The sequence below is a fragment of the Callospermophilus lateralis genome, chromosome 15 (assembly GCF_048772815.1).
Source record: "Callospermophilus lateralis isolate mCalLat2 chromosome 15, mCalLat2.hap1, whole genome shotgun sequence".
In the NCBI taxonomy this organism is placed as follows: domain Eukaryota; kingdom Metazoa; phylum Chordata; class Mammalia; order Rodentia; family Sciuridae; genus Callospermophilus; species Callospermophilus lateralis.
In genome coordinates, this window is record NC_135319.1 from 17,400,395 (window position 1) to 17,426,789 (window position 26,395).

A 26,395-nucleotide genomic window follows, 5' to 3' on the forward strand; every position below is an offset into this window, starting at 1 on the left:
TAAAAGTGAATGGACATAAAGTGATATTTTATGAAATGGTAACCAAAAGAGAAAAAGGGAAGCTATTCTATTAGCAGAAAAAATAGATTTTAAGTTAAAAAAAAAAAAAAAAAAAAAAAAAACTACCAAAAGAGAGCCCCCCCCCCCCCCAAAAAAAAAAGTATTGCCTAATGATGAGTCAATCCACTAGAAGCATATATCAATATCCCCAGGGCATTTTTCAAAAGAATTATAAAAACCAACTCAATTCTTAATCCTGGAATAGTTGACTCTAGTAGTTAATGTATCAGTCACTTAGGGCAAAGAATAAACGATTTTACAAGGGGAGACTTTGCAAAATAAAGCTAATTTTGAAGAGAGAGGAGTAAAACAAATGATTAAGTCATTGCTTCTGACACAACAGCGTCCTAAAAAAATGGTATGAGGTGTACGTCAAGGAATGTTTTGTTCTAGTTTGTAAAGTATGTTTGGTTTCACGAGATCAGAGATGTTTTACTTCTATAAGTTTGATATGTAAACAGTTTCCTACATATAAACAATTTTACTTTACTATTTAAATTTTTGAGATGAGGTAGGGTTGGTGGGGGGGAGGGGGTCTCCCTATGCTGCTCAGGCTGGAATCCTGCCTCAGCCTCCTGAAGAGCTGGGATCATTTGCATGGGCCATCCTGCCGGTTTCGGAACTCATAGATTGTCTTTTTTATTTATTCCATAGAATAGTCATGCTTGCTGCAGTTGTTTACATGAACCTGTTTTCTGTTTCCGATAAATGTATATTTATAAACGAAATTTAAGCATATCTTTCCTTTGAGACTAAAAATTGGTTTGATCCACAATCTAGTGTGCACCAACAGTATCCTGGCTTCCTGCACAAGTGAATAATAGTAATCTCTCATTAAACTAGGCAAAAAAATCCAGATGATTTCTAGAGACATGGGCATCGTGTATACCGGGAAGTACAAACTTGAGAAAAGTGTTGAACAGTTTATGAGCCAGGCAGCGTTCTAAGTGCTTTTACAATTTTTGTAAAAAAAAAAAAAAAAATGCAAACCGCTTTTGATTTTCATAGAAATTCTACTAGCTAGACATTGTTAATTGCTTCATTCTACAGTGGAAAACGAGGTTTGGAGGGTAGGTAACTCCTAGCAGCTCAGCTACCTTTCCGTCTCCCAGCCATCCCGCCGCACCGCCTCTCCCTCTGCGCATGCGCATCCCCCCCACCCCCGCCCCAGTTCGTCGTCCCTGGCCTCCAGTCCCTCGTGGGAAACAATTGCCAGCCTCCGGGTCCACGCGGCGAGGGAGCGGCGGGTGAGCCCGGAGGAACTGAGCAAAGGCCTAGGGGGCCCGGGAGGCTTCGGGGACCGGAAGGAGGCGGCTGATGCTAGGCGGAGAGGAGGAGTCCCGCGGACCCCGCGGTGAGACCTCGGGCATCTGCAATTGAAGCAGGCCATCCGGACGGGTGCATCCCTGTCGGGGGAAGGGGCTCTGGTCTGGCACAGGAACGGTAGTGTTTGTGCTCGCGGGGTCCGCACTGGTCTAGCCTCAGCGCCTAGCCCGCGGCGCCGTCGTGTGGCCACAGGTGGGGAGTACGTGTGATTTTCCTACGCTCTGGGCCCGCGGGGAGGGAGCGGGGCTACGGCGGGCGGGGATATGGGGAAGGGACCGCGCGTGTGTAGCGTGTGACGTGTGCGCGACGCGTGCTTGACGTTGTGACGTATGCCTTTCGCTGGACCCACGGGGAAGGGGCGGGGCTGCGAGGGCCAGGTCTGGTGTGACTGTTACTCTTGACCACATAATCCACGTGAGATTCTTCCTTCTCTATAAAATGCGGATGTTATGAATATTTGCCGCTTTGGGTTGTTTTGAGCACCTTCAGGTTTTTAGCCAATATCCTATAGATTTATTGTGTATATGTAGCGCACTGGGAGGATCCCAAGAAGACCTCCCTTGCTGCTGGAGCTTGGACTGGTCCCTAAGGCCTTTGTGTTAGTGAAGTGGAAAAGGAAAAGGACTGGCGTATCTAGCCACCAAGGCATTTTGCTGGCCCTAACACACCTGGATTCTAAGATATTCCTTATTTGTTACTTGTTTATTTATTATTTATTATGTATAATCATAACACAGTGTTCTGAAGTCATCGAAGGCTGTGTGCCCGTGGAATGTCTGGGACAAGTTTAAGAAGAGAGGTGAGCTGGAGCTGAGAGGGGTGGGCACCCAGGCTACACAGGAAATGTCACCTTTTTGGAGCATGGGCTGGAATGAAAGGCTCACCAGAGGCAGCTAACAAAATGCCATCCCTTCTCTTAAAAGTCTCCCGTATCCTTCCTATCCTGTTCACTCTTTACTGAGGCTGGCACCTCTCAGTGTACCATCCAAGGGTGGAATTTAGAGAGATGCTGAGTTTCCTGCTCTCCTGGCCTTATAGATTCACAGGATGGTAGTGCAGGCAGGTCTTCTTTGTTTCATCACATTTAAAAGATTTAAAAATAGTTTGTGAGAACGTGATTCACATCGTGCAGTTTGTCATTGGCAGGACCAAGAAATGTAAGATCTGCAGATTCCTGGGCCCTTGCTATCCATTTTGTCACTGTTAAGTCATAGTTAGTTTCTTATTAAAAAATCTTTTTGAGCTGGGCATGGTGGGGCAAGCCTGTAATCCCAGTAGCTCCCTAGGCTGAAGCAGGAAAATCGCAATTTCAAGGCCAGCCTCAGAAACTTAGCAAGACCCTTAGCAATTTAGTGAGACCCTAAGCAACTTAGTGAGATCCTGCATCGAAATTTAAAAATAAGCAGGGATAGGTATGTATCTTGGTGGTAAATTGCCCCTGGGTTAAATCCCCAGTTACCCCCCCCCCCCCAAATTTTTTTTTTTTTTAATTGTAAGCAAGTTAGAACAAACATTCTTAAAAAAAAAAATTCATCTTGCCTTAAACACACCATAAAGGAGGGTTAGAGATTTCTTGGGTTATCTGATCTCAAGGGATTAATGGTGTTAACAGGTAAATAAACAATGTGGTATAGTTTTTCTCCCTTTGCAACATTGGTATCCATACTATTTCCTTCTTTAGATTTACTGTTATTTTTAAACTCATCTTTTCATGTTTTTAATTTCTCTGTGTAACAGAACCTAAATTGGTAACAAATGAATAAGAAACAAATATTTGCTTACACTCAGTGAAAAGTATCATATCTAAACTCAACACATATGGGAGCCACACATGGACAGGTAAGTATCTTGTTGTGGAGCTGTATAGGCAGGTGAATCTAGGAACTGCAAGGCAGGCCAAGTTTCTCCTGACATCCTCCTTCCTTCTCTCTTAGCTTTCCCTCCTCCAATAAGAGCGGAAAATGAACAAATCCCAGGTGAGTGTTTTGTTTATTTACTCCCACTTTGTTTTAAGTTTATAAGGACTCAATTTTTTTTTTAGGAGAAAAAGTAAAACTAGGCAAAAGATTTACATTAAGGGAAATAGAGCGTAGCAAATTCAGAATAGGACAGTTGGCAAAATTAGATGAAGGACTTTTAATTTCATAGGATTGTCCAAGTTATTGTAAAATTTTCTGTCATCTTTCTAATAACATCCCTTAAATAAATGTGATATATTGTCTATAATCATTTCTTGGCTAGAAACAAAGTAGTGCTGGAGCAAAACCCAGTGCACAAAACCCAGTCTCTCTTTTCAGAAGACCAAACATTGAGAGGTTTGACTAGACTGCTCTCTGATGATCCTGATTAATTCAAGAATAAAACCTGAAAGGTACGGAGGAATGGAGGGGTTACATGTCCTCAAAACAGCATTCCTTAATGTGTTGGCTTGATGTTTCTATATATAGTCACAGGTAGTTCTGGCTTGTGTCTTGCATTTTTTAACCTGATAAATACAGCCTTGTCCCATTACCACCATTCACCTGAGTTAGTTTAGAAAAAGCCACCAAATTATAGTCAAAACCAGTAGATATTTTTGTCTTTTCCTTACTAGACTGTTGAACAACATTTGATAGTATTGACCTCAATCTCTGATTTGAATGTCTCCTCTGTTGGTGTCTGTGACATCATTCTTTAAGCTCTCCCTGTTTCTTTTTTCTTTTTTTAAAATATTTTTTAGATGTAGTTGGACACAATACCTTTATTTATTTATCTTTATGTGGTGCTGAGGATTGAACCCAGGGCCTCACATGTGCTAAGCGAGTGCTGTACCACTGAGCCACAACCCCAGCCCGTAAGCTCTTCCTGTTTCTGATGCTTGATTTCCTCTCTAATCCTCAGGAAAGCATCTTTGCTTTTTGTCCCAGGTGATTTTTATACCCATATTTCCATCCTTGACTTACTCCTCCTCTGTGCTTTATTGACTGGTTTCATGTGTTTTATTTTTTTTTCTTAATCAAATACTTTTTTTTTTTTTTTTTTAGAGAGAGAGAGAAAGAGAGAATTTTTTAATATTTATTTTTTAGTTTTCGGCAGACACAACATCTTTGTTTGTATGTGGTGCTGAGGATCGAACCCGGGCAGCACGCATGCCAGGCAAGCGCGCTACCGCTTGAGCCACATCCCTAGCCCCATATCAAATGCTTTTGAATTAATAATATACCAATATGTTTAAAAACTAAGTGACTATATTAATAAAAAAATTAAAACTTCAAACCAGAAAAACGATAATCTAAAAGATACACGATTTTGCACTCCCTTTCTCTTCATTTCTGCTTGCATTTTTAACCTGATAAATACAGCCTCTAGGTAGGCTATTTATCCTACAGAGATACTTTCACTGAGTATGAAAGAAGTTCTTTAATATGCTAGGATAACTGGCATATATTGGGACAGCCCCAAACTGGAGTGTATGGTCACCCTACTATAGATCCCTATTTTTAAAAATAGTTTCTTTTCTATCCTTCCAGTGTTTCTTTATCTGGTTAAAAGAAATAAGTGTACATATTCTTATATACCCTCTCCCTTTATTTAAGAAGGAATCCATTGTCCTTTAGGGCTTCTTAGACTTACATGGGCCTGTGTATTTCTAGTGTCACGTTAATGGCAGATTCTGAGTTAGTAGATATAGATGGTATCCTGGATTCTGAATTTCTAATAAGCTTCCAGGTGAAGCCAGTTCTGCTCAAGGGCACCCTTTGAGTAGCAAGCCTGTACACTGTTTTCCATTCTTTTTTCACTTACATACACCAGAGATTTCTGTGACCAGAACATGAATTGCTGCTTCTTTATCACAATTACATGGTAATTTAAGTGTAAATATTCAAGTTTATTAAACTACTTCCAACCCTTTGTTATTGTAAACCATGTTGGAATGAGTAACCTTGCATACACACATGTGCATGTATGTACACACAAAATAATCCATAGATAGATTTGTCTGTTAGATTAATTCCCAGAGCTTGATCACCTTAGTGAGACTGCCTTGTCCTAGAGGTGGTATCATTTTATAGTCTCATTGGCAATTCATGAGGACTTATTTCTCCACAGCTTCTCCCATAGAGGTGTGTTTCAACCTTTGGATTTTGGGTACCAGATACGTAAAAAGTGGTATTTTGTGTAGATAGCATCTGCAGTTTTCTTCACTCTGGATGAAGTTGAGTACCTTTTCACATGTCTAAGAGTGCTTTGTATTTTTCTGTGAACTGTCTGTTATTATGCACATTTTGCTCCCATCCTGTGTCTAGTTAGCTCTTTATATATAAGAGATGATAATGCTTGTTTTTTTGCATTTTTAAATTTTAATTTGTTATATATGGCAGCAGAATGCATTACAATTCATATTACACATATAGAGCACAATTTACTTGTTTTTTTATATGAGTTGCAAATTACTACTTTTTGTTATATCAATCTTTTATGGGTTTAAACTTTATAGCATTTAAGGGAATAATTAGAACTTTCTTCTCACTTCATGATTATAAAGAATCTGATCCTAAAATTTAGCACATTATGTGTTTTATGTTTAAATCTCTAATTCATTTGGAGTTTATTGTAGTATGCAAGAACAGGACAGTTAAATTGCAACAGTATCGTGACATTTACCACTTCCCGCCCTGGGTGCTGCTGTTTCTTCTCCCTGTCTTCTCAACCCTGTAAGACTTCTATAGCTTTAGATAGTTAGTAGCTTTATATTTACTTAAATGCTTGCTCTTTCCTGTGTTTTCCTTCCTTGTAACAGCAGTTTTCTACTTCATCTATGATCATTGTTTTTAGCCCAAAGAACTTCTTTCATTATTTCTTGTGCCGGTCTTACAGTTAGAAATTCTCTCAACTTTTTTTTTTTTTTTTTTTAAAGATGTCTGCATTTCTTTGTTTCTGAAGGATATTTTTGATGAGTACAGAATTCTGGATTAAGAGCTCACCCTCTCCCCTTTGGTACTTTAAAGTACACCATCCCAATATCTTTTGAAACTTTGTTGTTGTTATCTGAAGTCAGCCTTATTTATTTTAATTTTTTCATTTCTTCATTTCAAATCCAGGGCCTCATGTTGGCTAGGCAAATACTCACCACTGAGCTACACCCCACCCTGAAACATTTTAAATATTCTCCCCCCTTGAAAGCAGTGATTTTTTTTTTTTTTTCAAAACTCTGGCAGCTTATGAGAATTTCTCCTTTTTTTCTTGCAGTTGTTACTTGATACTATTTGGTTTTGTTTTCTCTATGTGTACTTATCTTGTATTCTGGAAGGTTTTGATTCTGAGGTGTGATATCTTTTTTATCAGTTTGAGAAAATTCTCAGCTGTCCCTCCACCACCACCCCGACACACCAAATATTTGCTACTTCCCTTCTGGGATTCCAGTTAAACTTAATCAGAATCTTTCAGTTCCTTATGTCTATTAGCATACATAATATTTCTTGTCTATCTTTTCTTTTCCTTCCTTTATTTCTTCTTGTGTAAATCTTCACCTCTCTTTCAAAGATGTTAGTTTTCTATATGTGTTTATTTTGTTGTAGTATCCTATATTCTGTACCCCTAAAGTTTTCTCTTTCACATTGAGTTTTTGTTTTGTTTTGTTTTGTTTTTGGCTTTTATTAGAGCTTCATAGTTGTACATAATAGTTGAGTTCATTTTGACATAATCATACATGAACAGAAATTAATTTACTCCATTTCAGTCCCCAGTGCCCCTCCTTTCCCTCCTGTACTCCTGTACTCCCTCCCCCTATTCCCTTTCTACCATTCTACTGGTCTGCTTTCTATTCTATAAATATATACAAAATATATATATTTTACATTTATTTCTTTTTTAAATCTTTATTTTATGTGGTGTTGAATATCAAACCTAGTGCCTCATGCATGTGAGACAAGTGCTGTATCACTAAGCTATAGCCCCAACCCCCATTTGTATATTTTTAATTGGTGCTTATTTTACCTAAAGGTAGAGTTCACTATGATATATTTGTACATGCACATTGCCTAATTTTGTCAGATTCATGGTACATTTTCTCCCCTTTCCTGTCCCTGCTCTTTAATCCTCTACTCTTTTGATCTTTTCTCTGTTCTTATGATATCTGACCATCCCTTTTCCCTGCTTCATTCATAACTTCTACATATGAGAGAGAACACTTGACTCTTAATTTTCTGAGTCTGGCTCATTTCACTTACATGATATTCTCCAGTTCCATTTATGGGCATGATTTCATTCTTAATGGCCCAGTAAAACTCCATATATTCCATATTTTCTTAATCTATTCATCTGTTGATGGGCACCTGGGCTAGTTCCATATGGCTATTGTGAGTTGTGCTGCTATAAACATAGATGACTATTCACTATAGTAGGCAGATTTTAGTTCTTTTGGATAAATCTTGAGTGAGATAGCTAGTGGTTCCCTTCCTAGTTTTTTGAGGAATCTCCATACTGGTTAAAATCTCCAGAGTGGTTATACTAATTTGTAGTACCATCAGCAATGAATGAACATACCTTTTTTCCTGCATTCTCACCAGCATTTATCATTATTTGTATTCTTTTTATTTGGTACTGGGAATTGAACCCAGGGGCACTTAAACGCTGAGCTAAATTCCTAGGCATTTTTATTTTTATTTTTATTTTTTTGAAATAGGGTCTTGCTAAGTTGCTTAGGACCTCATTAAATTGCTGAGGCTGCCTTTGAACTTGAGAATCCTCCTCCCTCAGCCTTCCTAGTCTCTGGGATTACAGATATGTACCACCATGGCTGACTTATCATTTGTATTCCTGATAATTGCCATTCTCACTAGGGTAAGATGAAATCTCAATATAGTTTTGATTCATATTTCTCTAACTACTAGGGATGTTAAACATTTTTTTCTTACATTTGTTGGCCATTTGTGTTTCTTCTTTTGAGGAACATCTGTTTAGTCCGTTTAGTTCTTTTGCCCATTTATTCATTGCCACTTGGTTTGTTTGGTGTTTTTGTTTTTGTTTGTTTGTTCTTGTTGTTCTTTATAAATTCTGGATATTCATACTCTGTCAGAAAAATAACTGACAAAGATTTTCTTCTATTCTATAGGTTCTCTTTTCACACTTTTTGTAGTTTATTTGCTGTGCCAAAGCTTTTTAATTTGATGCTGATCCATTTATTAATTTTTAGTTTGATTTCTTGAGCTTCAGGGATATTGTTAAGGAATTCAGTACCTGTGTCAATATGTTGGAGTGTTAGCCTATGTTTTCTTAGCAATTGCAAAGTTTATGGTCTAGTTCCTAAGTCTTTCATTCACTTTGAGTTGACATGTGCAGGATGAGAGATAGGGATCTTGTTTCATTTTTCTACATAGGGTATCCAGTTTTTCCTGCACAATTTACTAAAAAGGATATCTTTTCCTCTCACATATTTTTGGTATTTTTGTCAAGTATCGGATGATTGTAACTGTGAGTTTATCTCTGTGTCTTCTATTCTTTTCCACTGATCTTTGTCTATTTTTGTTTGTTTAGTGTAGATGGAAACAATACTTTATTTTATTTATTTATGTTTTTCTGTTGTGCAGAGAGTTGAACCAGTCCTTCACACGTGTTAGGCAAACACTCTATCAATGAACCATAACCCCAGGCAATTTCAAGTCTGTTTTGATGCCAGTATCATGCTGGTCTTGTTACTATAGCCCTATAGTATAATTTGAGGTCCAGTATTTTGATGCTTCCAGAATATCTCTTCTTGTTCAGGGTCTTTTTATTCTTCTAAATGAATTTTAGGGCTGTCTTGTCTAGTTCTGTGAAGAATATCATTGTTATTTTGATAGAGATTGCATTGAAGTAAGGCCATTTTGACAGTATTATTTCTGCCTACCCAAGAATATGGGAAGTTTTTCTGTCTTTTAAGGTCTTCTTCAGTGTCTTTCTTCAGTATTCATATAGTTTTCATTGAAAAGGGCTTTCACATCCTCTACAAAATAAAATACTTGGGAATTGGTCTAAATTAATTTTCAAGTATTTTATTTTTTGAGATTATTCTGACTGGTAGTGTTTTCCTAATTTCTTTCCCAGCAGAATCTCTACTGGAGTATAGGAAAGCTTTTGATTTGTGAATAGTGATCTTGTATCCTATTACCTTGCTAAATTTATTTATCAACTCTTAAGAGTCATCTAGTGGAATGTTTCGGGTCTTCCAGATATTGGATCATGTCATCAGCAAACATATAGTGTCCTTTAATTTCCTTTTCTTGCCTGTTTGCTCTGGTTATAGTTTCAAGGACTATATTGAATAGACGTGGTATTGTCTTCTTCCTGATTTTAGAAGAAATGTTTTCAGTTTTTCTTCATTCAGTGTGATTTTTGGCTTTGGGTTTGTTGTATATAGCCTTTGTAATGTTGAGGTGAATTCCTTCTATCCCTAGTTTCTCCAGCATTTTTTAAACTTTTTATTTAATATTTATTTATTTATTTATTTTTAGTTATAGATGGACATAGTATCTTTATTTTATTTGTTTATTTTGTAAGTAGTACCAGGGATTGAACCCAGTGCCTCACACATGCTAGGCAAGCACTCTACCACTGAGCCACAATCCCGGTCCTCCAGCATTTTTAACATGAATAGATGCTGGATTTTATCAAAGATCTTGTCTTTATCTGTGAAATAATCATGACTCTTGTCCTTACTTTCCATCTATGTGGTGAATTATATTTATTGATTTGTATAGGTTGAACCAAACTTGTATCCAAGGGATTAAACCCATTTGAACATGGTATACTCTTTTCAACTACTTCCTTGAAGAGTTTTTGAATCCATATTTTGGTTTGTTTTTTGGTTTTTTGGTTAGTTTGGCTAGGGGTTTATCAATCTTGTTTATCTTTGTTACATTGATTCTGTATATTGTTTTATTAATTTTAGTTATGATCTTAATTATTCCTGTCTTCTACCGATTTTGACTTTTCTTCTTCCTTTTCTAAAGGCCCTGAGTCATAACATTAGATTATTTGGATTTTTCTGTTTTTTTTTTTTAATGTAAGATTTCAAGTCTGTAAACTAGCCTTTTAGAACTTCCTTTATGCTGTCCTGGAGATTTGATATGCTATACATTTGTTATGATTTGTTTGTAGGAATTTTTTTTTATTTCTTCACTGTGTCTTCTATGATCCATTCCTTGTCTAAAACAGTATTGTTCAGGGACTGGGGTTGTGGCTCAGTGGTAGAGTGCTGGCCTAGCATGTGTGAGGCACTGGGTTTGATTCTCAGCACTACATATAAATAAATAAATAATAAAGGTCCAACAACAATTAAAGAATATTTTTTTTAAAAAAAAAAGAGTACTGGGGGTGGGGATGTGGCTCAAGTGGTAGCGTGCTCGCCTGGCATGTACGGTGCGCTGGGTTCAACCTCTTCACCACATAAAAATAAAATAAAGATGTTGTGTCGGGCTGGGGATGTGGCTCAAGCGGTAGCGCGCTCGCCTGGCATGCGTGCGGCCCGGGTTCGATCCTCAGCACCACATACAAACAAAGATGTTGTGCCTGCCGAAAAACTAAAAAAAAAAAAAAAAAAAAAAAATATATATATATATATATATATATATATATATATATATATTTATTTAAAAAAAAAAGATGTTGTGTCCACCAAAAACTAAAAAATAAATATTAAAAAATTCTCTCTCTTTGAAAAAATTAAAAAATAAATAAATAAAAAAGAGTATTGTTCAATCTCTATGTGTTTATGTGATTTCTTTAATGTTTCTTGCTGTTGATTTCTAGTTTCATTCCATTATGAGCTGATAGGATGCATGGATATATCAATTTTTGGTATTTTCTGAGATTTGGATTTTAACCTAGAATATGATCTATTTTTTAAAAATCTCATTGAGCTTCTGAGAAGAAAGTAAATTCAGCCATACATGTCTTGTGGATCCATTTAATTTATAGTATTATTTAGGATGGACGTACCTGTGTTGATTTTATGTTTAGATGAACAGGTGATAGGGATATTTAAAATCACCCAATATTATTGTAGTGAGGTTTAATGTGAAGAAGTAGTGTTTTGTGTAATTAGTACACTTAGATTTATGGCATAATTATTTGTGGTGTTCAGTCATCTTGTTGAATTGTTACGTTCACCAATAATTAGTGGTTTTCTTTGTCTCCTCTGATTAATTTTTGCTTGAAATCTGCTTTGTCGATATGAGAATAGCTACTTACTCCTCCTTGTTTTGGGACTCCATTTGAATGGAATATTATTCCCATTCTTCACTTTTAGCCTGTGAATGTCTGTGCCTATGAGATGAGTCTCTTCAAATAGCATATAGTTGGATCTTATTTTTTAATACATTCTAACAATCTGTGCCTTTTAATTAGGGAGTTGAGAACATTTATATTGAGTGTTATTATGGATAGATGATTGTTACTTCCTGCCATTTTGGTTAGTTTGCTGTATTTAATTGTCTTGGTTTTCATTTAGTTAATGGTTCTCTAGTGAACTTCATATGTTTGGGAGCTGTGGGGTTTGTTTTGGGGTTCCTCTGTGTATCTTTAAGTACTCTTTGTAGTGTTGGTTCAGTGGTTATCACTTTTAGTTTATTTTTATCTGGAAAATTTTTATTCGTCCATCAATTCTGACAGATGACTTTCCAGATATAGCAATCTTGGCTACAATTTATCGTTCAGAGCTTTTAGAGCTTATTCCAGACCCTTCTTGATTTTAGAGTTTAAAAGTCAGAAGTAAGCCTTACTAGTTTTGCCTCTAAATGTGACCTGACATTTTTCTCTTCGAGCTTTTAATATTCTTCCCTTATTTTCTATGTTAGGCTTTTTAATTATGATGTATCTTGGAGAAGTTCTGATTTGATCTTGTCTATTTGAGGGGTCCTGTATACCTCCTGTATGTAGATGTCTATCTCATTTTTAAGGTAGGGAAATTTTTCTGCTTCTATCACCCTGAAAAGTTTCATAATGCTTTTAGCCTGTATTCCCCATTCTCTTCTATCATAATGACTCTCAGGTTTGATCTCTTGCTATTGTCTCAGAGTTCTTATATATTCTGATCATGGTCTCCCCCCGCCACCCCATTTATTGCATACTTAGTATTCGGAGTCACATACCTGGGCTTCAAGGCCTTGAGTTCTACTTTTGAGGTTTGGAGTTCTATTTTGTTTATGATCTCTACTGTTGATGATACTTCCAATTGAATTTTGAATTTGATTCATTATGCCTTACATTTCCAGGAGCTCTGATTTTTTTCTTTTTAATATCTCTCTATTTCTTTTTTGAAATGGCCTTTCACCTCCTGCATTTTCTCTCTAATTCATTCCTTAGATATTCTTTTGGTTCACTCATTGTTTTGGTCTTTCTCTGAAATTTCATCTACTTCCATATATATGGGTTTCTTTGTTGGTTTGTGAATTTTGTGGGAAGATTTGTTTGCCTGTTTCCTCATGTTTTCAGAGATCTTGGACTTGTACATAAGTTACGTTTGATTCCTCCTCTTCTTTTATACATGTGTCCACCAATGTGTAGTTATCTTTTTTGGTCTAGGGTCTTCTCTCTGGTTTTTGCTGTATGAGTAGATATCTAGAAGTGGACCTGAGGCCCCCCTCTAGTTGCTTTTACTTCAGGCACAGATGTTGGTTTGGGGGTTTTCTTCCTTGTATTCTATGTGTTGAAGTATTGTTGAGGCTCAAGTAGGGCTAGTTTGTGTGTTCAGTGAGGATCAAGGTTACTGAATTGTGAGCTACTCATCAGGATCTCTACTCTGTAAGCTTAAAGTATGCCTGTCATTTCTCAGATCCTCTTAGAGAAATAGGGCAAGGACTAGTAATGTTAACAACCTATGTACATCCTTTGATTTTTGTCCCGTGTCTACTTGGATATCTCTGCTACTTACAGAGGAATAGTGGGGTCAGCATTTAACATCAATGCTAATAGTAAACAACTATGACCTCAACCAGACATTAACCAGCAGGTGTCTACTGTGCCATCAACTGTATTAATAATCACAACATGTATTGGGTACAAATTACATAAACTATATAATTTTACCATATAATGGAATTATAGTTCCTTAAATGATGACAAAATATGGTGGAAAGGCAAGAGAAAGTTTGAAGTATTTTAAAAGTGAACAAAGGAGAAGCAGGAGAAAGGAATCAGATGATGGCTATAAAGACAGGGGAATAAAAAATAACTAAAAGTAATAGTGGAAGAAAAAAGGTATAGAAAAAGTTGGTTACTAATGGTATAAGAGAATAAAGGGGTAATAAGAGGAACAAAAACTGAAGAATATTCTAAAAAACAAAAGATCTAAAGAGAACAAACTCATGTAAAATTTTACCCCATCAGCTGGGCGCAGCAGCAGCACATGCCTGTAATCCCAGTGGCTTGAGAGGCTGAGGCAGAAGGATTGCAAGTTCAGAGCCAATCTCAGCAACTTATTGAGGCCTTAAGCAACTTAGCAAGACCCTGTCTCTAAATAAAATTAAAAATGGGCTAGCGATGTGGCTCAGTGGTTAAGCACCCCTGCGTTAAATCCCCACTACTAAAAACTAAAAATAAAACAGTGAATAAGAGAGCAATTAAAATGAATAAAAAATTATATGAACATTTATATTATATATTTTTGTACCTATCCACATTAGTGAGAACACTAACACCCCCACCCCCCACTTACACCCATACATACATACACACAATAATGTAGAATATAAAAAAGTAAAATATGTGTATACGTGTATGTGAAATAAAAATAATAAAAATTAGAAAAGGAAAAATAATTTTTTATTTTTTGTTTGTTTTAATTAGTTATACAGGACAGTAGAATGATAGGATGTGTCCTTTATGCTTTTGGATAGAGTACTGTATGAATGTCAGTTAGATCAATTAATATGCTACTCATGTCCTTTATATGCTTACTGACTTTCTGCATTTGATCTATCAGTAGTCAGGTGGGTTGAAGTCTTTAATTGTAATGTAGATTGGTCATTTTCTCCTTTCATTTCTTTCAGTTTTTTCCTAATGCATTTCAACAGCCTTGTTAGATGCATACTGTTTTAGATTGAATCTTTTTCCAGTATGAATTTGAATCCATCTAAAGAGCTCTTAACTTCAGATACTGTGTTTTTTAGCTCTGATATGCCCACTGCATGTGTGTATATATGTGTAAGAAGTCTCCAGGATCATCCTAGGTGGAGTGAGTCCCTAGAATGACTCAGCATATGGTCATTCTTAATGGCTGTAATTTAGTACATATGAAAAGGATATAAGCATAATGAGCAAGATTCTAAGAGCTTTCTGCCAGTGGAGTCTTAAAGAACACACTTAAGTCCTCTAGCCATGACTCATGAAATATATACCAAGAAAGCCCAAAGATACTTGGCACCCAGAGTTTTTGTCAGGCACTGGTTATATAGGTACTGTCTGTCTAGTATTGTTGCCAAAAGCTTGGTCCTTGTTCCCACTGCCAATCTTAATAATGAAAACATGGTTTTGAGAAAAAGAAAAAAGAAGGTTTATTGCTTTGCTAGCAAGGAGAAACACAGGGGACTCCTGTCCCAAAGGCTGTGATTCTGCCCATCAGCAGAAATAGGGGGATTTTAAAAGAGGTGATTCAAAGGCTACATTCCACATTTTCTCTGTCTGGAACTGTAATTCACTTGTTAATTTGAAAGAGAGTCATTTCTGAGATCTTCTGGTACCATCCCCAAAGTCTGGATTAGTTCATTCCTATGGTGAATGTTTACTCAGGGACAGGTAATTCTGCCTAGGATGGTAAAGAAAGATAATCCTATTTTCCCCTAAAATTAGGGAGGGGGAGAGATTAGGGAGGAGCTAGGGAGAAAGGAAGAGAAAGAAACATGTCCATTTTAAAAATAAGTTGTAGTGGCAGAGCAGCAAGGGTTATATTCAGAGCAAAAAGTGGATCACTGTTGTAGCATGTCCCAAAATTCTAGACTCCCAGAAGGAAAGCACATATGCAGAATAAACAATATTGTTTACATAAGCAGTTCAGGCTCAGTGGGTTGTTCTTATCAGGGAATGATAATGAAAATTCTCTTGGAATTCAAGTTCCCAGAAATCCAACAAAGGGTGACCTTTCAAAGGACATCAGTCTCAGGCCTATGGTCTTAGCCCTTTTTCTATACAACATAAATTCATTTATCTGTTGAGCTTTTACCATCCTCACATTTATTTTGTTCATATTTTCCTCTTTTTTATTGGATATATTCATCATAATTTATATTGAAGATCTTGTTTTTTAATTCCAGTATCTGGGTCACCCACGGATCTGCTTTTTTTGTTTTGTTTTGTTTGTTTTTCAGTGCCAGGGTATTGTGCATGTTAGGCAAGAGCTTTATTTGTAGCCCTTTTTAAAATTTTATTTTGAGACAGGAACTTGTTAATAGGTTGTCTGAGCTGGCCTCAAGCTTGCCAGTCCGTTTGTGAGCCTCCCATACATGGCTGGGATTACAGGCATATGCTACCACATCTGACTGGAGTGGCTGCTTTTATTCCTTTTTATTCTTAGTCCCTGTTATTTCACATACCACTAAATTTTTTACTGAATATCAAATATTGTGTTATGAACAAAAATTTTTAAGAGACTCCAGAAGATGATCTCTTCAAGCAGAGCTCATCCTTTTCTCTGGTGGGCAGTTAGACTGCAAGGCAGTCTTTTCAACTAATCATGGACTTCTCTTGGTCAGGCCTGTGCCATATACATTGTAATCTCACTGTTTATTTTAACAATTGCAGATATTACTTCCTGATGAAAATTAGCATGGTAATGTAAAAGATAGTAGGAAAAAAATGTTCTCTATAACTCCAATCCACTTTGTATACACTGCCAGTTCCTGCAATATCCATCTTCTTAAGTGTTCACATGTACGTATCCTAATGAGGACATAAGCACTTGGAGAACAGGAACCATGTTTTATGTTAGCATCAGTAATATTTATAGCAACGAGGACAGTTCTAAGTCCTTAGTGGAAACTCAATTTTTGCAAAATATATTATTCTATGTAGTAAAGCTTAAAAGGAGGCATTCTGAAATTTTTCAGTAAATTTTTTCTATATCATTTCATTCTGACTACTTCATATATAAAGGGGATATTCTCTTACAGGAGCAAGTGTCGTTCAAGGATGTGTGTGTGGACTTTACCAAGGAAGAATGGAGTCTGTTGGACCCTGCTCAGAAGATACTATACAGAGATGTGATCCTGGAAAATTACAGTAACCTTGTCTCAGTTGGTGAGAATTTTTTGTTTTAGTATGGTTACCAATTGCATGTACTTCTTAGTTGCTGATAGTGAACAGTGAAAGCCCTGTGGTTTTCTGTTTTAAAGCTTGAGATTCATAATTTGCTGTTTTAAAGTTTGAGATTCAATGCTATGAAGTGCCTGATCTTTTTAGTCTTCTATGTAAAGAATGTATTCTTATCTCTCAGTGGTTGGTTCATCTGAGCACCTTCTCTAAGCACTCCTGAAGTGTTGTACCTTTCTTTCCCTTCATTTTTGCATTTAACCCTAAAGATAAGCTATTTAGTCCCAGCCCTGTGTTATTTTGTCTTAACAGGGTATTGCGTTACTAAGCCAGAAGTGATCTTCAAAATAGAGCAAGGAGAAGAGCCCTGGATATTAGAGAAGGAATTCCCAAGCCAGTGCCACTCAGGTGAGTTAGTGAATTCATAAGCAGATGAAGACCAGAGGAAGTTAATTTAGGTCATTTGGTTTAGGGTTTGTACCCTTTGAAGGTCTTGCTTTTTAATTCCAGTATCTTTGGAATGCTGGAATATTTTTTCAGAAATTTCCATTTTTAGCCTCAGACCTTTGGAAATGACCAAGGACTCCATTCTATTATCTTAATAATTTTTCTATATGTCACTCCTACTCATAAATGCTTTTCTTTTTCTTCAACATTTTAGAATGATTTATTATATTCATAATCAAAAGCTAGTTGGCTTCACCTTAGTTTTTTGTTGTTTTTGTTGTAGTTTCTTTTTTACAATCATTCACCTCTCTGTTTTCTTAGGACACCTTTTGTTAGCTGGTATATATTCATGAACTACTTCCATATACCTATTTGACAAAAACATGATGATGAACACTCCCTGTGATCCAGTTATGTTTTAGGTAATACAGAATGATGTCCTGGTATCACAGAGCTTATATTACAATGAGGGACAAACAGTATGTATGTTGGGTGGTGGTAAGTTCTGTGAAGAGAGTTCTCCCAGGGAACAGGAGACTAAAGCATATTTAGCAAGGAGATCAGAGAAATCTTTTTGATGAGGTCCACGTTAAACAGGAGACTTAATAAAGTGAGAGTACAAGCTCTGTAGATTGACGGTATTCGAGGCAGAGAGAACATCTGGTGCTATATCTCTTAGGCAAGTGTGTTCTTGGACTATTTAGATAATGACAGTGGGTGGAAGCTGGTGGGTATGGAGGAGGCTAGTAGGAGGATTTTATAAATAGTAGTAGCATGTGCCATGTAGATATAATAATTTGATTTTGAGGGATGTGAAAAACCTTCAGTTTATCTTGAGTAAATGTCAATTAGATGAAATCATCAGATCTGATTTACAGTTTAAAAGGATGTCTGACTTCTGTGTGGTGACTGTACTGAGTGGGGTGATTGGTAGGCAGGCATGAGCAAGAGAAGAGATACTAGTTAGGAGGCTATGCTGTACTCCAGAGGGGAGAGGGTGATGGCAAAAACCATGCTAGAGGTGCTGAGAATTGGTAGGTATCTTGAAGATGGGGTCACAAGTATTTGCTCTCAGAGTCAAAGAAAGAGGAATCTAGCATGATTCCAGTGATTCTCAAGCAACTACATAAATTAGGGAGCCATTTACTGATACAGAGAAAATTATGGAGGAGACATTATAGGGAAGTTATTAAAGATTTAATTTTGGAAAAAGAAAAGTTGGAGATAACTGTTAGAATCTGAGGTTGGATATGGCTAAGTGTGGTGCATGGTTGAGGTTGGAACTAGAGGTAGCCATTTAAAAGGCATCAACTTTAAATTCTGATAAGGCAGAGATGCAATCTAGAACAGAGATTGACAGAATCGTTTTTTGTAAAAGACCAGATAATAAAAGTGTTAGGCCTAAAAAGCCACATGTCCTACTTACTGCTGTTCTCTTCCTTCTTCTTGTTCCTCTTTCTCTCTTCCTTTCTCCTTCCTTCCTTCCTTCTCCCACCTCTTTACTGCTTCTTCTTTTTCCCTTCAAAAACCTTAAAAGACCATTTCCTTGTGGTCATTGTTTGCCAGCAGCTTATCTTGAGCTGTAGGTGAGAGTAGTCCTAGTACAATACTATTTTTGTGAAGATATTAAGTCCATTTATTCGAAGAGATTGAGAAGGAACAACCTGAGCTTCACAAAAACCACAGAGCCTGTTTGCTAGGAGTTAAATACAGTCTGTTCTACCTTCTACTAGTACCTTAAATGGCAAACATGGGATCCCTACACTATTCCTTGTCTTCTCTTACTGATCTTATCATACTTATGTTATTTTTCTTTCAAAACTACCTATATCTCTTCATATTCTAATTTTGCATTGATGACACTTGAAAGCAGAACAGTGTCTCTCAATGTTCTCATTTCTGACTTGGCCTAATTCCTAATTCATTTATTCATTCATTCTTCTTCTTTTTTTTTTTTTTAAACCTCAAGCATTTCAGTTTCTCTTTAACTAGCCTGACAAAGTAATCTATAGAAATAAATGAGATTATAGTCTCTTTTTATTGACTGTTATAATGTGGTTCTGTTTTACTTGTCTTACATTTCTTTCTTTTGATACTAAACCTTATACTATCCTATATCTTAAATTGTATTTATAAATGTTCTCTCATTTATCTAAAAACCTTTCCTTATTTACTTTGCTTTTTTTCAGATAATTAATATTATATGTGTAAAATGTTCAGACATTGCATAGTACATGGTAATGACTTCAGTCATTGTTACTCTTTCACTTGTTTTAAGTCAGAACAATTTTTTTGCCATTAATAGACCATATTCTGTGACACTAATCCATCAGTGGTTGTGCCTCAAAACTCAGACCTGAGTTGCTTGGGGTTTCTTTCCCTACTGAGATTTAGTTCTCTCTAAAAGAAGAACTTTTCTTAATTCTGATATTTTGATAATTAGTGTTGACCACCTGTAGAGCCAAGTTTAGGAGAAACCTTTTTTTTTTCCATCCATTCACAAAGCACTCTATAGTACTCTTCCTAAGTGCACTTTCCCTTCTTTTGTCCAATGTATTATATTATTATTGGTTAGAGTTTAGAAATAATCCACATGCACATTGTTTTCCTAAGAATCATTTCAGAGGAAGCAAGGGAAATAAGACTTGTATTACCTGCCAAGAGTTAGACCCTGGTCACAACAGAGGCTTAGCATTGAGCAGGGGATTTTTATGTTACGGGGAATTATATGAACAGTAGCTTCTTTTAAAGAATAAAGCAGATAGAGTCTTAAAATGGTAGGAATGTTGTAGAGATTTTTTACTTCATTCTTTTATTATTACTGTTGTTGTTTTAATGGAAAAAAATAGCGTTGCAATAATAAGTCTATGAGCAAACAGGATATATACTTTTCTTGCCTTTGCCAAAATCTAATTCTTTCTATGTGTTTCTCAGACATTCTTTTTATTGTGTGAATTTTCTGTTCTTTGAAATGAACAATCTCAGATAATCTCCATTTCTCTATCATACCTCAGGTTTATTTCACTTCCTCTAACATGCATTTCCACAGCATTTTAGGGGGAAAAAAATTTCCTTGTTGATAAAATTAAAGAAAACTTCTATCAGACCTGTGCTATCAGATCATTCTTTTCACCATGGGAAAGTTTGTGTTTATAGGACTTTAAGTTGGTGTGATGAATGGAATGGAAAAGAATGTACTCTAGGGGAAATAAATCTGTTCCAGTGATTGTGTGAGGGCTGAAGTTCCAGAGGTTGTCTGAGGGCTCTCTATTCTGTATCCAGCCAATGTAGTTTATCCTCTGAAACCCTTACCTACTAATCTTTAGTGTCACTTTATTTCAGTGTTCAATATCTCTTTTGGGCTTACCTTATTGTTTTCAAGTTTCCCTATTTTTCAATTAGCCACTATAGTTCTCTGTCCTATGAATTTTATATATCCTTTTTATATCCAGGTTGTTTGTTTGTTCCTTTTTTTATTATTTTATTATGGTGCTGGGAATTGAACCCAGTGCCTCACATGTACCAGGCAAGCACTGTACCACTGAGCCACATCCCCAGCCTTTCTAAGTCCAGTTTTAAAATTTGTATTTATAAAGTGTTAAATGTGTTTGCCAGTTTCCTCTCCCTGACTCCACAGCAACACCTTTGTATTTTCTACTCAAGTAAAGAGAGCAAAGGAAATATCTTATTTAGTTCAAACCAAGAAAATGAGTCTAAAACTAAAGAATTGACTATAGAATAGGGCATTTGTGTAAAAGTCAAAGTCCATCAGAAATATATTAAAATTTGTAAGTTGTGGTTATTTTTTTTTTTTTTTTCATTTCTAGAGAGAAAATGGAAATTTGATGACCTATTAGAGAACAGCCAGGAAAATCAAGATGAATACTTTTGGCAGTTCATGTTCACCAACAATAAAACACAAAGTGTAGAAAGTGGCAGTAAAGTTAGGAAAACTTGCAGTGTGGACACAGACCCCATTTCTTCAAGAAATTTTTATTTCAAAATATGCGACTCATGTGAAATGAGTTTGAAAAATATTTCGGGTTTAATTACTAGTAAAAAAAGCTATTCTAGAAAGAAGCCTGATGAGTTTAATGTATGTGAAAAATTACTCCTTGATAGGCATGAGAAAATTTCTGTTGGAGAGAAATCTTATAAATGTGATCAAAAAAGGAATGTTCTCAGTCATCGCCAGGATCTTACTCAGCCAATTTTTAATCAGCCTTTTGAGTATAGTGAAAATGAACAAGGCTTTAATGAAGAAGCAACCTTTTTTATAAATCAGAGGTCTCAGATAGGGGAGACACTCTGTAAATACACTGAATGTAGAAGAAACTTCATTGATGGTTTAAAGCTTAATGAATCTCAGAGAACTCATTTGGAAATGGAGCCACATGAATGCAGTATCTGTGGGAAGTCCTTTTATATGGATTTACGATTTGGACATCAAAGAGTTCTTTCAGGAAACATTCCTTATGAATATAATGAGTATGGGGAAGTCTTCTGTGACAATTCAGCATTCATTATTCATCAGGGATACACACGAAAGATTCCCCAAGAATACAAAGTGAGTAACAAAACTTGGGAAAAGTCAACCCTCTTTAAAAATCAAATAGTACATATGGGAGAAAAATCCTATGAGTATCATGAAAATGGGAATAATTTCAGCAAAAAATCTCATATTACCCAGTCTCGGAGAGCTCATTCTGGAGAAAAAACCTTTGAATGTGGTGAATGTGGCAAAACTTTCTGGGAGAAGTCAAACCTCACTCAACATCAGAGAACACACACAGGAGAGAAGCCCTATGAATGTACTGAGTGTGGGAAAGCTTTTTGCCAGAAACCACATCTTACCAACCACCAGCGAACACATACAGGAGAAAAACCCTATGAATGTAAACAATGTGGGAAAACGTTCTGTGTGAAGTCAAACCTCACTGAACATCAGAGAACACACACAGGGGAAAAGCCCTATGAATGTAGTGCATGTGGAAAATCCTTCTGCCACAGGTCAGCCCTAACTGTCCATCAGAGAACACACACAGGAGAGAAACCTTTTATATGTAATGAATGTGGAAAGTCCTTCTGTGTGAAGTCCAACCTCATTGTACATCAAAGAACTCACACTGGGGAAAAACCCTATAAATGTAATGAATGTGGGAAAACCTTCTGTGAAAAATCAGCTCTGACTAAACATCAGAGAACTCACACAGGGGAGAAGCCCTATGAGTGTACTGCATGTGGGAAGACCTTTAGTCAAAGATCAGTACTCACTAAACATCAGAGGATTCACACAAGAGTGAAAGCTCTTTCAACATCTTAAATGTTCAGAAGCTTTCAAACATCAGATTTGTTGTAAAATTTTTTAAATGAAATTAGAGAAAGCCAAAGAATGCCACAGAGTACTAGAAAAAAGACATCTCATTTAAATATATGAAAGCTTCCAAGAAAAAATGAAACTTAACTAAAGAAATTTGTCATGAGGGAAAACCTATTCATTTAATCAATGTGGTAAAATTTTTAGAATTTATGTTGTTTAATATGTCTTCCAGATGTGATACCAAATTTTTAAATAGAATTGGTAATATTCATTTTACTCATGTTCACACTGGAATTTGAAGCTTAAAAATTGAATGGCGGTAACATTAAACATATATGTTAAAGAGTCCCTGCTATTTGTAGATTTACATGAGTATGGATAATGTAACTAATAAGGGGTATGCTTGATTTGCATATTAGAGCCCAACATGATTGCAAGGAGAAAATATGATCCCCTAGGTTAGTGAATTTTAAGGCATAAATATTTTCCACACTAAATACCACAGTGATTTTTATGTGTGAATGTGTGTGTATATGTGTGTGTGTGTGTGTGTGTGTGTATACATATGTAAATACATTTGTACATCCACAACTACTCCACACATATAGTGGTGTTAGTGTCACCTTGTACTGACTTAAAAGTGCTGCTGATTATTAAATTTTCAGGAATTTTGTAAGTCATTTGTTAAACACAGTCATTACTTAGAATTATTTTAAACTTAAACTAAAACTAAAAGCAAAGGTAACCCAAATACTCATCACTCACAACTTTCTAATAATCTTGCTGCATTTCACTGTTCTTTTTGTTATTTAGGTTATTTACATTATTGGATCCATATGGTGAGAATACTGTGTAATGTTTTGCTCCTATACACCTCTTCCCAATTCCACATTCAGTGCCATCATGTTGGTAACTTGGCCTTATTCATATTTAAACCATAGAAATTGGCAAACTCTACATAGCAGGGTATTCATTTTCTCAGAGAAACTGTTGTCCAGTGTTTACCAGCACACCTCTGTCTATATATGAAAACATATTTGGCTGATTTAAAGTACAAACCACATACCCTTTTTCCTATTTCCTGAAACAAATGTCAATGCCATTATTACTGAACTGCCTCATCAGTTAAAAAAAGCCAAAAGATGTTTTGTGAGGTTTTTAACTACCTCTGAACCAGTATGATTCTAAATACTACCAGAGACTCTTTATAGCTTGGCCAGTATATGTTTGAAGTGAAATATTATTTCACAAAGGAGCATTCTACCTACTTTTGACTGGTTCCTGGCATATATATAATGAGTATGGTTATTATTATGAAGCTATCCCTTCAATGAAGAAGTCAAAACAATATTTTTCTGAGGTTTTTGAGCTACCTCCCAATCAGTCATGTAAATTCTGTTAATAAGAATGGTATTTACACAAATTAAAGGTTAACATCACTTGTAAATGGTAATACTCAATGTACTCTAGAAATAAAAACTGGTGGTATGTAATGGAATGCCATTTTCATACTCTTGGTATTTCATTGTGGATCTCTTTAGGCATGATATATGTAACCCTAGTTCTATGTAATCCAGAAACTATTTACTTGTATTTAGTGTTAATGTCATATAGTGTCTGCCTCCTTTGTTCCTTTGTTCTCTATGCTTCTTAGGACCACATTGATTAAGAATTCTATGACTACTTATTTCTTCCTTGCTGAGCTGAGTTTTATCACTTTGAGCTGAGTTTTTATTGCCTAGATGATTTAGGGGATAAATCCACATTAGTTGGAATTAATCACAGAAATTCCATTCAGGTAATTTTGTTGGATGAATAGGTGAGCAAGGAGATGTTTGGAGAATAGTCTGTAGTATTTTTGGGAAAAGTCTCAGTGATAATAAAACATTGACATGACATGAGAAGATATGAGAGACATGAGAAAAGATTGTCCCTCTTCTTCTAGACTTTTTCATGTCTATACATGATACCAGCTTATAGTTTGTGGTCATAGTTTGTGGCCCTGAAGGGCAGTAGCCTGAAGATAACAGAGCACATGTGGGAAAAGCTGGCCCAGAACTGAGATGCTCAACTCTTTCTGCAACTGCTCTCTTCTGAAACTTTATATTACATGAAGTAATATAGTTTCTTGTTTATTTGTAGGACTGTCTGATATTTAAAGGTATAGGCATTTTAGTTGATACAAAGGAACACTTTTCTAAGTGTTACAAGTTCTGCACCGTGATTTGGGGAAAGAATTGTTTCTGATATGGGGATGGATGTTTGTATAAGCCAGGTTTTTTATTTTTTTTCTGATGGAAAACAGAATTTTCTATCTAAAAACATTTTAGTGGTAGATTTTTTACAATAATATGAAACAAGCAATGTTAAAACACACACTTAGAAACCATCACCTGCATGAAGCCATTCCTATTCTGAGTCTTCAGGGAACAAGGTTGGAGTCCATTTGAGAGTTCCTGTCATGGAGGATGTATTGTCACTACCAGAATTGTGGCACCAAATTGTTAGTTCCTTCCTTTGAAGAACTCAACTTAGATACATTTGCTGGTGAGCCCAGGTGGGCACAGAGAATGATGGAGAGTGAGTTTGGGTAGAGAAAATGTGGAATAAGCACAGTGGTTTGTTGTTTTTCATTTCTGTAAATTCCTATGTAAAGGCTCAGTATTAGAAATAAAGTTATTATATTAGTTGAAAGGTAAGTTTCCACTTTGTTGTGATTTTTCATATCAGCATAAGTAAATTTATTTTGGAACTGAGCCCTATAGCAGGTACATCTGCCTTTTGACATGTATGAAGCAGATGTTAAGTTAAATTGCATTGTTCATATATCTCTCTGTGGTGTTAAATGTGGTATGAGGGAAGTAGTTCTATAGTCTTCTAAAAAAACAGCTAGGTGTCCCTATACTGTTCACCTTTTTTATTGATTTGATATGGTACTGGTGTTACCATTTACTTAGATATAAATTATCTCTATTGCTTTTGTCTGCTATATAAACAATTTTTAAACAATTTTCTAGTAGTAGTCACATAGTTTTTACCCTAGATGGTACTCTCTTCCTGACCTGCATTTGTATTGATCCCAAAATGAACATTTGTTCCAAAATAAGGTAGTGAGAACCCATCCTAGAGTACTTAACATTGCAAGGTCAACATGGACCAGACAATTTGTATACTTGTTAGCGCCAGCAATCATATCAAGACTGCAGTTGTACTGCAGTGTATTCAAAGTTTTAGCCATTAATACACACAAGAAAATATATTTGTAAAGGAGATGGTGGTGTTAAATGCCATTAATAAAAGTTGTCAGAGAGATGGTTTTATTTTAGATAGGAAAGGAAAAGACCTCACTGAGAAGGCTACATTAAAGGAGGGGCCAAATGGATAACTGGAAGAGTGTGTGTGTGTGTGTGTGTGTGTGTGTGTGTGTGTGTGAGAGAGAGAGAGAGACATAAGCATGTATAATCAATAATTTTACATAAATTTTCTTTCATGAAACACATACCCTATTTACCTATAATATATTTTTGATACTTCCTTTTGGGTTGTAGTACATTCTGTTAAAAGAAATACTTGTGCCCATATACTAAACTGATTTCACAACCAACAAATAGATCATCCCCAGTTCACTAGTGTGTGAAACCAAGATGTAAATTGCTGGGTCATTGATTTGTGCTTTCTAAGATGATTAAGTAAATCACACTCTGCTTGGAAACTCCCAAGAGTCTGTTTTTGGAAGTGGGCTTATTTTCTGTCTTGACTTGTCCTCCCCTTGTCTGGTGTTCTGCAGCACTTCACCCAACTTGGCCTTGACAGGTAGTGCCATCACCTATAGGAGGGTTCAGCCCATAGGTGTCCTTGGTGCCCTCAGCCACTACCCCTGCTTATTGCTCTCAATTGGAGACTGCAGGTGTGACTGCCCTGCACCTCCAATTCTTTTATTTCCTCTGACTCTTCATCTACCACTTAGTGCCTGGCCACTAT

The 26,395-nt window shown here is 36.2% G+C and overlaps 1 protein-coding gene across 1 annotated transcript; it reads left to right on the plus strand.

The window, feature by feature from the left end:
• Positions 1-1,232: 1,232 nt before the first annotated feature.
• Znf248 (zinc finger protein 248) lies at positions 1,233-26,126 on the plus strand. Its single transcript, XM_076834949.1, has 5 exons — positions 1,233-1,578; positions 2,124-2,185; positions 16,509-16,635; positions 16,960-17,055; positions 20,922-26,126. The coding sequence occupies exons 2-5, from the start codon at positions 2,159-2,161 to the stop codon at positions 22,415-22,417; spliced, it is 1,746 nt and encodes a 581-aa protein (XP_076691064.1). The 5' UTR covers positions 1,233-1,578; positions 2,124-2,158; the 3' UTR covers positions 22,418-26,126.
• Positions 26,127-26,395: the final 269 nt, after the last annotated feature.

Bases quoted from the DNA above. Each gene is read 5' to 3' on its own strand.
- Znf248 (XM_076834949.1), top strand. From the start codon at position 2,159: ATGTCTGGGACAAGTTTAAGAAGAGAG. The intron at 2,186-16,508 runs GTGAGCTGGAGC...ATTCTCTTACAG, and splicing joins GGACAAGTTTAAGAAGAGAG to GAGCAAGTGTCGTTCAAGGA. The intron at 17,056-20,921 runs GTGAGTTAGTGA...TTTCATTTCTAG, and splicing joins CCCAAGCCAGTGCCACTCAG to AGAGAAAATGGAAATTTGAT.